The sequence below is a fragment of the Trichoplax adhaerens genome, genomic scaffold (genome assembly GCF_000150275.1).
Source record: "Trichoplax adhaerens TRIADscaffold_17 genomic scaffold, whole genome shotgun sequence".
Classification (NCBI taxonomy): Eukaryota; Metazoa; Placozoa; class Uniplacotomia; order Trichoplacea; family Trichoplacidae; genus Trichoplax; species Trichoplax adhaerens.
Window position 1 is genome coordinate 436,833 of NW_002060959.1, and position 14,220 is coordinate 451,052.

General features: G+C 33.9%; 3 protein-coding genes across 3 annotated transcripts; 2 read left to right on the top strand and 1 right to left on the bottom strand.

Moving 5' to 3' along the window:
• Window positions 1-1,786: 1,786 nt before the first annotated feature.
• TRIADDRAFT_60711 (uncharacterized protein) lies at window positions 1,787-4,687 on the top strand (the record flags this gene model as incomplete). The annotated part of the gene is made up of 1 exon (XM_002116652.1): window positions 1,787-4,687. One exon carries the CDS (start codon window positions 1,787-1,789, stop codon window positions 4,685-4,687), a length of 2,901 nt encoding a protein of 966 aa, XP_002116688.1.
• Window positions 4,688-5,911: 1,224 nt separating this feature from the next.
• TRIADDRAFT_60712 (uncharacterized protein) lies at window positions 5,912-6,226 on the top strand (the record flags this gene model as incomplete). The annotated part of the gene is made up of 1 exon (XM_002116653.1): window positions 5,912-6,226. The coding sequence occupies one exon, from the start codon at window positions 5,912-5,914 to the stop codon at window positions 6,224-6,226; it is 315 nt and encodes a 104-aa protein (XP_002116689.1).
• A 986-nt stretch (window positions 6,227-7,212) lies between these two features.
• On the bottom strand, window positions 7,213-12,328 carry TRIADDRAFT_60713 (uncharacterized protein; the record flags this gene model as incomplete). Its single annotated transcript, XM_002116719.1, has 2 exons — window positions 7,213-7,315; window positions 8,313-12,328. 2 exons carry the CDS (start codon window positions 12,326-12,328, stop codon window positions 7,213-7,215), a joined length of 4,119 nt encoding a protein of 1,372 aa, XP_002116755.1.
• Between the last annotated feature and the right edge of the window lie 1,892 nt (window positions 12,329-14,220).

A 14,220-nucleotide genomic window follows, 5' to 3' on the forward strand; every position in this document is an offset into this window, starting at 1 on the left:
TATTGCAACTACCTTCACTTCATCAATTACTTTATTGCTACTATCTTGATTTTATTAATTACATTACCACTATTTTACTAAACATTATGTCTGTGTATGTTATATAAGGCAATAATTTACATTCTTCTATTTTAAATTGAATATGCTTGTCATGACCAGCCTCTTTATTATTGCTAGAAAGTATTTTCTTACGCTACTTACAAAGTCGTTTGTATTAAATGATTACTAGCAATGTAGCAATAAAGTTAAAGACCTGCAATGAATATGGTAAATGCTAATTCAAGTGCAATAAAATAAGTAAACAATTTATAATTATATGGCCATGTCACAGTACAAATACACCGTGAATGATACAGTATAAATTTAGTATTTGCGCCCTGGTAGATCTTCATACCAATTGTTGATTCTATATGATTTGTGCTTACGTACATGAATCAGTTGGAGTTCTATAGTTGGATAAAGTTAGGTTACTTGATGTGTTCCGTTATAATTCGGTCTCGATAATCTAAAGTGACTACTTGCTTATGTTAAAAATTGAGTTATTGAGAACTAATTCGTTGTTAATCGATTTTATAGTTTTAGACGAGTAGTAGCAATGTCGATTGGTTGTTATTGTTGGAATAAAGTAACATAGCTCAAGCTTGCGAAATTTGTCTGTGAGACTGTAATTTAAAAAGAGTAAAATACTTTACTGTATTCTTTATCACGAGAATAGTCAGTGATAGGCCAATAAAAGTTGAATTAGCTCATCTAGAGTATTCCTTCGATAAATAGGAAAGGCTATTGCCGTATTAGTACTATATATTGTGATATTGTGGGAAAATATTACTAGTTTAGACAGTTTTGCACTGAGGATAGATGGTCATTATTAGTTTAGTAGATGAGTTGTTTTCTGTAGTAAAGTGGAAGTTTAGCTATTTCTAGGCTGGCATAATTTATACTAGCAAGCAATACTCCTCGCTGGCAATAGTTTAACTTTTATCCTACATACAAGATCAACATGTATAATCTGTCTCACTATTTTAGCTATTTTAGCTCAATTCAGGATCACTCATCCAATCGATCACTAACCACCTTTAAAAATTTATAAGTAATCCCTTGTCGTTATTCATACATCGATGCACAGAACATACTTCTATCACTTTTGGAATGAACTAATTTTATTTTTGAGTCGGCAAGCTTTAATTTATTATTCTGATATAAATACAATTGCTAAGGCTATTACTTCGGCAAAGCTTGAAAACTTATTGATTAGGGGTTCAATAGGTCACCTTGACCTTCACACTGTTGCAGCGTAGATTGTCCACATTTTGCAGCGAGGCAGCAAGGACAAGTTTGAACAGAGTAGGAAAGCCGTAGCCAACTCTAAGCCAAAAAATTAACGTTGGAGAAGATGACATAAGCAATCTTGGTATCAACTCTCTTAAGTTTGCTCTACATCTCGACAATCAATCATCAAATTTCTTCCGATTCTAATTTTGCCTACCATCTGGCTTGAGTCATTCAGTAGAAGACTTTTCCACGAATAAATCATCACTCGATTTTACAGTTCAAATCAATCTACTTAAAATAGCATTACTCTTCTATTCATGTCCGACACTGTAAGCTGCTGGTCGTCTTCGCAATTATAGTTTTTCTAGTCACATCAATTTTGTACCATAATTGGTTGACTGGCTAATAGTAGCGATCAACCTTTTCTAAGAAAGTAAATTAACACCCATTTAGTATCGCTGCAATATTCTTAGAAGCCTAACTCTATCCAATAAAGCTATCAATCTAATCCAAGATGGGGAGCAGCAACACAAGTATGAAAACTAAAGATAATATCTCTAAGGAAGGAAAACGTATCATGGATGAAGTTGAATCGATTCGTAAAGCAAGTTTACACGAATTTCACCTTGGATATTATCAGAAAGCATTGGATAACTATAACAAGGCGTTGAAATTAATTCAAGATCTCCAAGATCAAGATCGGATACAGGCTCAACTACAATGCGATGTCAAATTAGATATTTCTCTAGTTTACTTTCATCAAAAGCAATTTCAAAAAGCGCGAGAATGGATACAACAATCTCTTCAGCTAGGCAAAAAATTGAAAGACCAACTTCGAATATCTCAAAGTCTAGATAACCGTGCTCATGTTAACATCCAAGAAGAACGTAATGATGAAGCTAGAGATGATTTGAAACAGTCGTTAAAGATTAAATTGAAGATTCTCGGAGGGAATCATTTAGACATTGCCGTAACTTATCACCGTCAAGGAGATCTGTTATGCAGCGTCGACAAGAATCAGGATGGAATGAGGATGTATGAAAAAGCTTTGCAGATATTGCTCAATGCTTCAGAAAGTAAGACTTTAGCACTGGCTGAATTATATCAAGATATAGCCATTGCTTATACCATTACTGAGGAAGAAAAAAATTATAATAAAGCCCTGGATTTACTCTCGAAGAGTTTAACTATTCGATCCGATCTTTTAGGCGATCATAATGTTTTAGTAGCGGATTCGTACGATAACATGGGATGGGTCAATAGTGAGCGAGGCAATCATGATCAAGCTATCCCAATGTATCAAAAGTGTCTCGAAATTAAATTAGCCATTTTAGGAAATACACACTCAGATATTGTCGATCTATATGATGCTATTGGCTATTCTTACCGCCGAAATTCGCAATACCAAGAAGCGTTGCAAGTGTATGAAAAATGTCTACATCTACAACAAGAATTACCTGCGGGCGATAATGCCGTGATAGTCGATACTTACCGAAATTTAGCATCTGTTTACAACACATTAAACAATTGGGAAGAAGGGATATCAGTATTACAAAAATGTCTTCACCATCAGCAAAAATCATTCGGTAAAAATACTGACAAAGCTGCTAAAATATACAACGATATCGCCAGTAGCTATTGTCATCAGAATAAGTTTGATGAAGCTGCATCCATGTTCCAGGAAAGCTTAGATATTAATTTGAAAATTCACGGAAAAAAAAGCCTAGCAGTAGCTAATAGCTATAAACATATTGGAAGTGCCTATTTACTTCAACACAAGTTTAATGAAGCTCTAAGCATGTATCAGGAATCTTTAACCATCCAACAACAACTATCTGGTAGTAAAGATGATGATGAGGATGAAAAAATGTTAGATATGGCTGATACATACCAAAACATAGGACATGTCTATTATCATCAAGAAAAGTTACGAGATGCTTTATCAATGTATCGAAAGTGCTTGGATATCCAGTTACAAAAGCTAGATTCTGAAGATTCAGCCATTGCAAGCTCTTATGAATATATTGGAAATGTTTATTTTGATCTACAGAAATATGATGATGCTGCTATGATGTATCAGAATTGTCTAAAAATCCATAAGGAAGTATTTGGCGAGGAGAGCTCGAAAGTTGCAGAATCTTACCGTCAAATTGGTCTTATCAACTGCAAGCAAGAGAAATACAACGATGCCATTGCAAAGATACAAAATGCTCTCGATATATTGCGAAAAGATTCAAAAGAAGAGAATTTACAAATAGCAGAATGTTACGCTAGTCTTGGCCTTGTCCATAATAAGCTTTTGCAATGTAAACAGGTTTTCGAATATTATCAGAAATGCTTCACTATTCGACAAGAACTGCTGGATGGAAATGATTTAAGTTTAGCTGAGTCTTATAGTGATATTGCTTTTACTCACGGCAAGCTACTTGAATATGATCAAGCGATAGAGATGTATCAAAAGTGCTTAACTATTCTTACAGAAGGAAAGGCTAGCAAATCAAGTATTGCTGAAACTTATTTTAACATAGAAGATATTCATAAACAACAAGATAATACGAATCAAGCTATGGCTATGCATCAAAAAGGAGTCGATTTTAAGCTCCAAGCTGAAGGAGAGCAGAATTCGGATAGAGCTGAGAGTTATTACTATCAGGCAGACTTGTATCGAGACCAAGAAAAGTATAAAGATGCTCTATCCTTGTACCAGAAAGCTCTGGATATTTTACTCTCGTCAGTACATAAAAATGGCGACGTTGCAGCGTGCTATAGTCAAATGGGCATCGTCTTTAAACGACAAAAAAAATATGCAAAGGCCCTTGTAAAATTCAAGGAATGTTTCGATATATTGTCCAAGGAAAGCGAAAAAGACAACAATGCTATATCTGCTACGTATCTAAATATAGCCCATACTTATTGGGAGCAGAAAAAATATGAACAAGCAATCGAAACGTTTCAAAATTTTATTAATCTTCAACAGCAGATGCATGAAGACAATTTGATGAGTGAAAATGTCATCGATTCTTATAGCAACATTGGAGATTGCTATCATGAATTATCCAAGCATGAACAAGCATTGCCAGCATTTGAAAAGTGCTTAGAATTACAGCTGAAAAAATTGGATGCCAAAGATATTAAAATTGCCTACACCTACACCAATATTGCAGTTTGCTACGAATTTCTGGAGAAGATTGAAGAGGCCATCCAATTTCTTCAAAAATCGGCCGATGTCAAAGGTGCTACGCTAGGAAAGAACCATCCTTCTATTGCTGATGATTATGATGAAATAGGTTGTCTCTATACGCATATCAATAAGCCAAAAGAGGCTGCTATAAAGCATTTTTATGCCGCAACCATTCGCAATCCTTCAAATCCGAAAATCAAATCTAAACCAAAGCGTAAATTTGGCAAAGGTTAGTCTAGAAAATCCCTAAAATTTTGTTGTTTTTCAGATGACAGTCTTAACCCATTCCATAAGAGTAACTATTTTAGGATAGCTATTGAAGATGATAATAACAAGTCATAAGTCAATTTTGCGTTCGTATTTTACCGGTCATTTGAACTTATTGATCATTCAGTGTTGCTAACGAAAGCTCGTCAATATCAAATAAGTGGAGGTATATATTTTTAGCTAGTAGATACTCTTATGCTAACTAGAACTATTTATTCTCTTGGAAATACTCCTTTATAGGTAGTGAAAAAAAAAAAAATTATAAGAAATTGTTGGCTGATTAGAGTCCGATGATACTTGAAATTCGAAAAAGATCTAAGGGGAAATATTTAATCTATTCTTTAGCTCAAATAAATCGATACCAATGATTTATTAGGAAACTTGGGCATAGTTTAGTTTATCTTAGAATATTTAGAGATCATTCCATTACAGAAATTTTAGGATGAATAGAGTCCGATGACTGAAATTGTAAAAGATTTAATGGGAAATATTAGAATTATTCATTAGTTCCAATAAATCGATACCAATGATTTGTTAGAAGCTTGGATATAATTTAGGTTGTCGTGGAATGGTTGCATTTTATTCTTTCACCACAGATTTCTACGTAGTTTATTCCAGCTGGATGGCATTTTATTTTAAGAATGTCGTCAAGAGTAGAAAAAGAATGAATATAGAAATTTGTGCTTTGTACTAGAGACAAATAATGAATAGGACATCGTCTAGATACAAATTAAAACATTAGAATTATAAACTCTGGCCATGATTAAAATTCCTTATCCTGATGTAATGCTAATTTTAACTCATACTGCTTTTAATTCATTCAACTCGTATAATGTCAAATACAAGAACTGATATACAAAATTTCATGATAAATTGTTGCATATGTATTATATGATGGAAGACACTTAATGATAAAGGTTACGATAATTTTTAAATTCTTCTTCAAGATTTTGTATTGTAATGTTGCGGCTTTAAAAAATAAATGAATAATTTGATTACGGTAGATTTTACTCAGTATCTTAGTATATTGTGAAGCCGACTACTTTATTCGGGTTAGAATTATGGAATATCTACTAACTTAATTTTGTTAAGAATCATACCATATATGAGCATCAAAGTGACCTTGGACAATGCTATAATAAATTATCCAAGCGTGATCAAGCATTGAAAGCAGTTGGGAAATGTTTAGAAATGCGAATAAGTGTCCTAGCGCTTAATGATATCCTAATAGCTTATGCATACTTTCATGCTGCTGTTTGTTGCGAACATTTAGGAAAGCTTGAAGATGCTATAACCTTTCATCAAAGATCGATCAACATTACATCAAAAGCACTTGGAGAGAGGCATCCTTCTATTGCCGAAAAATATGAAGATATTGGATGTATTCTAGCTCGATTAAATAGAAAAGGCAAAGCTACTGCTATGTATTCATATGCTGCAAAGCTTCGTAGTGATCCTTATCCTGAAATCATAGTTGATCGAAAGCGTAAAATTGATGACGATTAGTCTGTAATTTTGCTAGAATCTTGAAATGAATATTAATGTAAAAGATTGTTAACTGATCCACTGAGTAAAAAGTCTACCTTAGCATGGCTTTTGAGATATTAGCAATATCATTCATTGGCTTGCCTTGAGTTGCTATAAACTGTTGCAGTAAATCTCACTTTAATAAAAACGTGTTTCTCGGTTGATAAGTATCCAATTTCTATGAGCTGTGGTTGTTTCATCTCTCCAATAAATTTGCTACAGATACCTAAAAATTCATTGATTGAAAAGAAATAGGAGGCTAGCTGCATAATTAAATCAATAAGGTGAAAAAGAATAAGAAAAATTCAAATTGTGAATCAATCCAAGTTAATTGATGTATTGCAGTCTACTAATATGCAGATTGCCTTAGAGTACGTAGATTTAAATTTTCGAGATTTATACTATTTTCATCTACAACAATATTTTAGTTTAGTTTTAATTTAATCGATTTAATAGTTTATATAAGTTACTATTAATGCGCAGATACTAACCATAAATTTATATATTATTATTGCTAAGCAATTACAAGATAAATCTTGTGTCAAGTTGATTTTACTGTATAATTATATCATTTTTCATTACAGCTTTGAACAATTTTAGTTATAATAGACAGGTACTATCAACTAGTAGAAAATCTTGCAAAATATCATGTAGCTTTGTCAAAATATTCCTTTACAAAATAAATGTGTATCATTAGGAATTTCATATTGGTTCATTTATCTGATAAAAAACACTTTTTCAATTTGTTAAAATAATCAATTACCTTGTCTATATCGACAAATTTAATCAAATTGACAGGGATAAATTTCCCTTATAGAAGCAAAAATATTCTAAAATTTTTTATTAGCCATTTATTATGTCATAGATACTGATGGTGTAACAGCAATCGTGATCGAGGTTATCATCGCAGGAGGAGGAAAGGGGGTTTGGATCAGTACAAATAAATACTTGAACAATTGGCGGTTTTATAGCCATTGAGCATAATCGAAATGCCTACCACTATAGGAAAGCCCAATAGTTAGTGGACAACAAGGCCTGATTTTGTGATTTTCTAATTTGTTAATGCGCCTTAATGTAAGATAGAATGTTGTTTATTGAGGTTAGTTGATACTAATGGAGCCTGCAAATATTTCTAAAAGGCGGTGAATGGGTGCGCTGTGTCTCCTACCTAGTTAATAGGCCTAAGTATCGGAACTAGAGCGCTTATTTCTCGTTAATAGGATTAGCACCACTCCTTAAATCGGTACGATCGGACATTTTTTATGTCATGAAGGCCGAGTAGTACTTCGATAACGGCTGTACTCACCTCAACGTATAATAGGTAGTAGAGTTCTAAGCCATAATCACATACAAGACGTGGATTTACATTGAGAAAAGTGCGAGGAAGCTTTATTAGAAGTTAATAATTAGTTTACTAACACGAATATTTCTCATATAATAAGATAAATTAGAATTAACTAGTAGAAATGAATTATTGCAATACAGCATCGATTACGTGAACTATTAAATCAATATGATACGCTTTCATGACCGTCCGTGCTAGATTACTACAATTTTCCATCGTAATGAATATAAGTACAAACACTTTATCTGATACTCCATATTATTGTGTAATATTGAGATTACCATAACCATGATCTAGAATTAAAATCGAAGTCATTTCGTAAACAGCCTAAAAAAGAAATTTATGCTACCTTAGATTCAATTACCGCAGATAGCTTCCGTTTTAGGACTGCACATCATTAAGGTAATTAATTATGCCGATGAGTTTTTGCGTGGTTTCTCATATATCGTTTGAGTTTGTCCATGCTTACCCTGCTCATCATAGACCTTTCTGATATTGTTATTTGATCAGTAACGAATAGCTATAACCAATGCTCTTATATTATTTTGTAATGTTACGATGACCATAGCCAAGATCAAAAATTGAATTCGAAGTAATTTCTGAACGGTATCCTCAGGAATTTGATGCTAGCTTCGTTTAAATTATTGGGGATGCCTCCCATATCAGGACTGTACATCATCAAAGTAATTATGGTAATCAGTTTTATGTGATTTCTCATACATCTTGTGAGCTTGTTCATGCTTCCCTTGATCATCATAGACCTTTCTAATATTTTCATATGAATTACCAATATCAGGATGATTGTGATCCAAAGCCAATAATTGAATTTTGAGCGATTTTTGGTACATAGAAAGAGCTTCATCAAACTTGCCTTGGTTTCTATACACCGCTCCCATATTTTTATAAGATCCAGCAATGTCGGGATGATTTCGATCTAAGGCTGATAGCTGAATTTTAAGTGATTTCTCATGCATTATAAGAGCCTCTTCATATTTGCCCTGATCAGAATAGCCCTTGCCAATGTTGTTATATAATGCAGCAACATCACGATAATTGTAGCCAGGGATCGACAATCGAATTTTGAGTGATTGCTCGAACGTAGAAATTGCATCTTCATAGTGGCCTTGATCATAGTATACCGTTCCAATGTTGTTATATAATTCGGCCACATCGGGATGATTATTACCAAGAACTGATAACCGGATTTCTAATGACTTCTTATACATAGAAATTGCTTCATCATGCTTACCTTGAGCACTATATGCGTCTCCAATATTGTTATAAGATTGCGCATTATTGAATTGATTTTGTTCAAGCATTGATAATTCAATTTTGAGCGATTTCTCATACATAGATATAGCCTCTTCCTTTTTACTCTGAAGATTGTACATTGCTCCAATACTGTTATAGGACTTGGCGACATCTGAATGATCATGACCAAGGACTGATATTTGTATTTCAAGTGACCTCTTAAGCATAGAAATAGCTTCATCGTACTTGCCTTGATCGCCATAGGCATTTCCCATATCGTTATATAATTTAGCAACATCAGAATGATTGTGACTAAGGACTGATAATCGAATCTTCAGTGATTTCTCATACATACAAATTGCCTCATCATACTTGCCGTTATTTCTATGCGCGATGCCCATGTTATTATATGATGTAGCCACATCGGGATGATTGTGACCAAGAACTGATAATTGAATTTTGAGCGATTTGGCAAACAGAGAAAGCGCCTCATCAAATTTTCCCTGATTATTGTATGCAACGCCTATATTAATGTATGATATAGCAATCTCAGGATGATTGCAATCGAGGGTTGATAATTTAATTTTGAGAGACTTTTTGTGCATAGTAAGAGCCTCTTGATGGTTGCCCTGGTGATCATAAATTTCTCCAATGTTGTTATAGAGTCCAGCAATCTCCAAATGATCGTTACCATGAATTGATAACTGAATTTGGAGTGAGTTCTTATACATAGAAATAGCTTCTTCATATTTGCCTTGATGACTATAAACATTTCCCATGGCCATATAAGAATGAGCTACTTGGGAATGATTATGACCAACGAGTGATAATTTCATCTTGAGTGATTTATCATGCATAGAAATGGCCTCTTGGTGTTTGCCTTGACGACTATAGGCTTGTCCCATACTTTGATATATTGAAGCGATTTCGATGTGATCACCATCAAAGACTAATAATTGAATTTTAAGAGATTTCTTATACATAGCAATAGCCTCATTATACTTACTTTGCTGAAAATAGACCTGTCCGATGCTTGCATAGGATGCCGCAACATCACGATGATTGTGACCAAGAATAGATAATTGAACTTCAATCGATTTTTCGTATTGGCAAATAGCTTCTTCATACTTGCATTGATTCTTATACACTAATCCAATATTGTTATATGAATTAGCAACACTAGGATGGTTATAACCAAAGACTGATAAATGAATATGGAGAGACTTTTCATACATGGATAGAGCCTCATCATATTTGCCTTGAATGCAATGGATATGACCGATGGATCCATAGGATTTTGCAACATGAGGATGATTGTGACCAAGAGCTGATATCTGAATTGACAGCGATTTCTCATGCATGGAGAGAGCCTCTTTATATTTTCCTTGATGATAATAGGCAATACCTATGTTCGTATATACATAAGTAATATCGGGATGATTGTGGCCAAGGAGGGACACTTGAATTTTGAGCGATTTTTCATACATGGAAATTGCCTCGTTGTATTTCCCCAAATCACTATAGATAGCGGCTATATTAACGTATGATTTAGCAATCTCTCGATGATTATGGCCAAAAATAGATAATTTAATTTGGAGTGCCTTTTCAGTCATGTTAATAGCATCTTGATGTTTACTCTGCATATAATATACAGCTCCAATATCATTATAAGATTGGGCAATATCAAGATGATCGTGGTCAAGGACTAATAATCGAATTTTAAGCGACTTCTCAAGCAAAGAAAGAGCCTCATCATACTTACCCTGATGGATATACACAGCCGCTATATTGTTATAGGACGAGGCAACATCGATATGATTTGGGCCAAAAACAGATAGTTGAATATGTAGTGATTTCTCGTATAAGGAAAGAGCCTCATCAGGCTTGCCTTGTTTCCTATGTACATTTCCCATGTTGTAATATAACGCAGCAACACCTGGATGATCGTGACCAAGATGCAATAATTTAATTTTGAGTGATTTCTCAAACATAGAAAGAGCCTCATCATACTTTCCCTGATTACTGTACACAGATCCCATGTTGCTGTAGCATGTAGCAATATTGGGATGATTATGGCAAAGAACTAAGAACATTATTTGAAGTGCTTTGTCATACATACAAATAGCCTCATCATGCTTGCTTTGAGCACTAAATATAGATGCGATATTATGATAGGAATTGGCAACATGGAGATGATTGTGACCGAGAGCTGATAATCGAATTTCTAGCGACTTTTCATATATAGAAAGAGCTTCAATATGTTTGCCTTGATCAAAATGTATCGTTGCAATATTGTCATATGATTGAGCAACATCAGGATGATTATCGTCAAGGACTAATAGTCGAATTTCGAGCGACTTTTGATACATAGAGATCGCTTCTTCGTGCTTTCCCTGGCCGCTATAGACCATTCCCAAGTTATTATATGTTTTGGCAACGTCAGGATGATTGTAGCCAAGGGCTGCTAATCGAATTTTTAGCGATTTCTCATGCACAGTTAGAGCCTCATCGTACTTTCCTTGATCACAATATGCAATTCCCATGTTTGTATAGGAGGTTGCAACATCTGCATGATCGGGACTATGAACTGATAATCGAATTTGCAGTGAGTTTTGATGCATACTAACGGCCTCTTCATGCTTCCCTTGATCATTACAAACTATTCCTAAGTTATTATATGAATGAGCGACATCAGAATGATTGCGACCAAAAACTGATAGTCGAATTTTTAGCGACTTCTCATACATTGAAATAGCTTCATCGAACTTGCTTTGATTTCTATACACAGTACCAATATTACTATATGATGTGGCAACATCGGGATGATTATGTCCAAGAGCTGAAAGTCGAATTTGAAGCGATTTTTCATGCATCCTGTAAGCCTCTTCATACTTGCTCTGATCATGATAAATGCTCCCAATGTTGTAATAAGATTGTGCAACATTAAGATGATTGTGACCGAGAACTGATAACTGAATTTTGACTAACTTCTCAAATATAGAGAGAGCCTCATTGCGTCTACCTAAGGCTTGATAAACAACCCCGATCTGATTATACGAATTGCTAATACTTTTATTATCCTTGTCCGAACAATTCAATTTCATATCCAGCGATTCCATATAATCTTTTAAAGCTCCATCCCAGTCTCGCTGTGATCGTTTTATGTTGCCTTGTCTATCTAAACATTGAGTAATCAGAATCACTTCCTGGATCTTTTCCGCTACTTTTTGTGCATTTTTATTGAATTTTGCTGCTTCCATCCATTCAGTTCGCTTCATACAGACGTCAGCAGTAAGAAAATAAACATTGTATCTGAATCGATCTTCAATAGTAGTATCATCGACTACCGCCTGAATTTTATCTAACACTTGTGTATAATAGGACATCGCTTCGTTAAGATTGCCCGATTGATGATTTTCTACACCCTCTCGGTAAAGAGATTTTACATATTCAGGTATAAGAAACTTGGCCAATGGATTATCCATGACTCCAAATCGGAAGAAGTTGATAAATGTGGGGTTAAAATAGTATTAAGTGAATCAAGGATTTAAACTGTAACTTCTATGGGAGTAAGGTGAAAATGCGCCTGTCCTGGTACAAAATAAATGGCTTCTATCTACGTTACGAAAATTAATTAGCCTGATCATCGCTTAAAGACTGTACCATATGGACTGTACAAATATAACAACTGTTGGCTCTATGCCTATGACAGCAGTAATTTATCTATTTCCTTGTTAGATTCTATCAGTGATCGGATCAAAGGAATGCAATCTCAATTATACACTAGCTTACAATTAACATAATGTGAATAGAATAATAAAGAAAAATTTGCATACCACTATGCATACTTGCTGTAAATTAAAAGGCTACATGTCAATTCTTATTCCATCCATTGCTACTAAAAATGTCACGATAATTTCCATCATTATCTTATTTTATTATTGGACAAGCCAAAAAATAGATGAAATACTTGGACTTTCAACTAGTAAATTTAAATTAAATAATTCATGATAATCTAGAACGTTCATTACTACTGTCATAGTTTCGTCTTATAACGCTTCATTTAAAGCAAAGTTTCGCATACTAATGATCTCAGAGATATAAACGCTGTAGATAATATTATGTATGAGTATGATTATTTCTTTATTAGAAAAAATTGTGCCTCCAAATAATTGATAAATTAGCATACAGGTTGAGTAGTGTCCATTTATTTAATTATCGTAAAATGTAGCAAATATTGCATCATACTCTACTTATTGTACATTGATACAGGCAGAAAATAAAATTAAGAATTCTTCTTGGTAGAGACTTTTGAATCTAAAATTGACAGCTTTTTAATCTTAATGTAACAGAAGTAATTGTTACATTTCGTGATATGAGAAGTATTTAAAGTTAAATTTATAGCTTTATCGACGTAGTCAATGTCCATGATCATTTTAATAAAGATTTATAATACAATTTAATGAAACTGTCGTATTGAATGGTAGTTATACTGCATGCTAGCTAATGATAGCAACTTTATCATACAATTATCACAATATCTAATATCGAATAGCTATCATTGACTTCAAATTTTAAAATTTCCAGCGTTCCTTGTTATAGTTCTGAGCAATATCAGGATAAGGATGGCCTAACACTTGTAATTAAATTCTCAGTGATTTTTCATATATGGAAAGAGCTTCTACATGCTTCTTCTGCTCTACATAAGCAGCTCCCAAATTGTTATAGCTAGGAAAAGTCAGGATGATGGTAGCCAAGAGTCAATAACTGAATCTTACGCGACTTTTCATACATTAAAATAGCTTTGTCGTATTTGCCTTGATTATGGTAGATCTTTCCAATGTTGTTATAAGATTGTACGACTTCGAGATGATTATGGCCAAGAACAGAAAATTTAATATCGAGTGATTTCTCATAAATGGAATAGCTTCTTCATGCTTGTTCTGATTCTTATATGCATCTCCGATTTTCTCGTACAATTCTGTAACGTCGAGGTGATTATGGCCAAGCGCAGATAATTTGATTTTGAGTGATTTTTTATCGGTAGAAATAGCCTCTCCACGTTTAATTAGATTCTTATACCCATCTTCCATGTTCTCAAGTAATTTGGCAATGTTGAGATGATTACCACTAGGAACTGATAATTGAATCTTGAGTGATTTCTCATAGGTACAGTAGAGAGAGCCTCATTATATACTGTATATCTGAGGCTGCTAAAATAACTCAGAACAGCAACGGTTCATTTTGATCATGTCATAGTCCAAGCATTCATTTTAATGATGTCATAGTGCGCAAAGAAAAATAGAATGGAAATAGCATAATAAATTACATATAAGAATTTAAGGAAAATTAGTACAAGGGTTTATTTTGATGATGC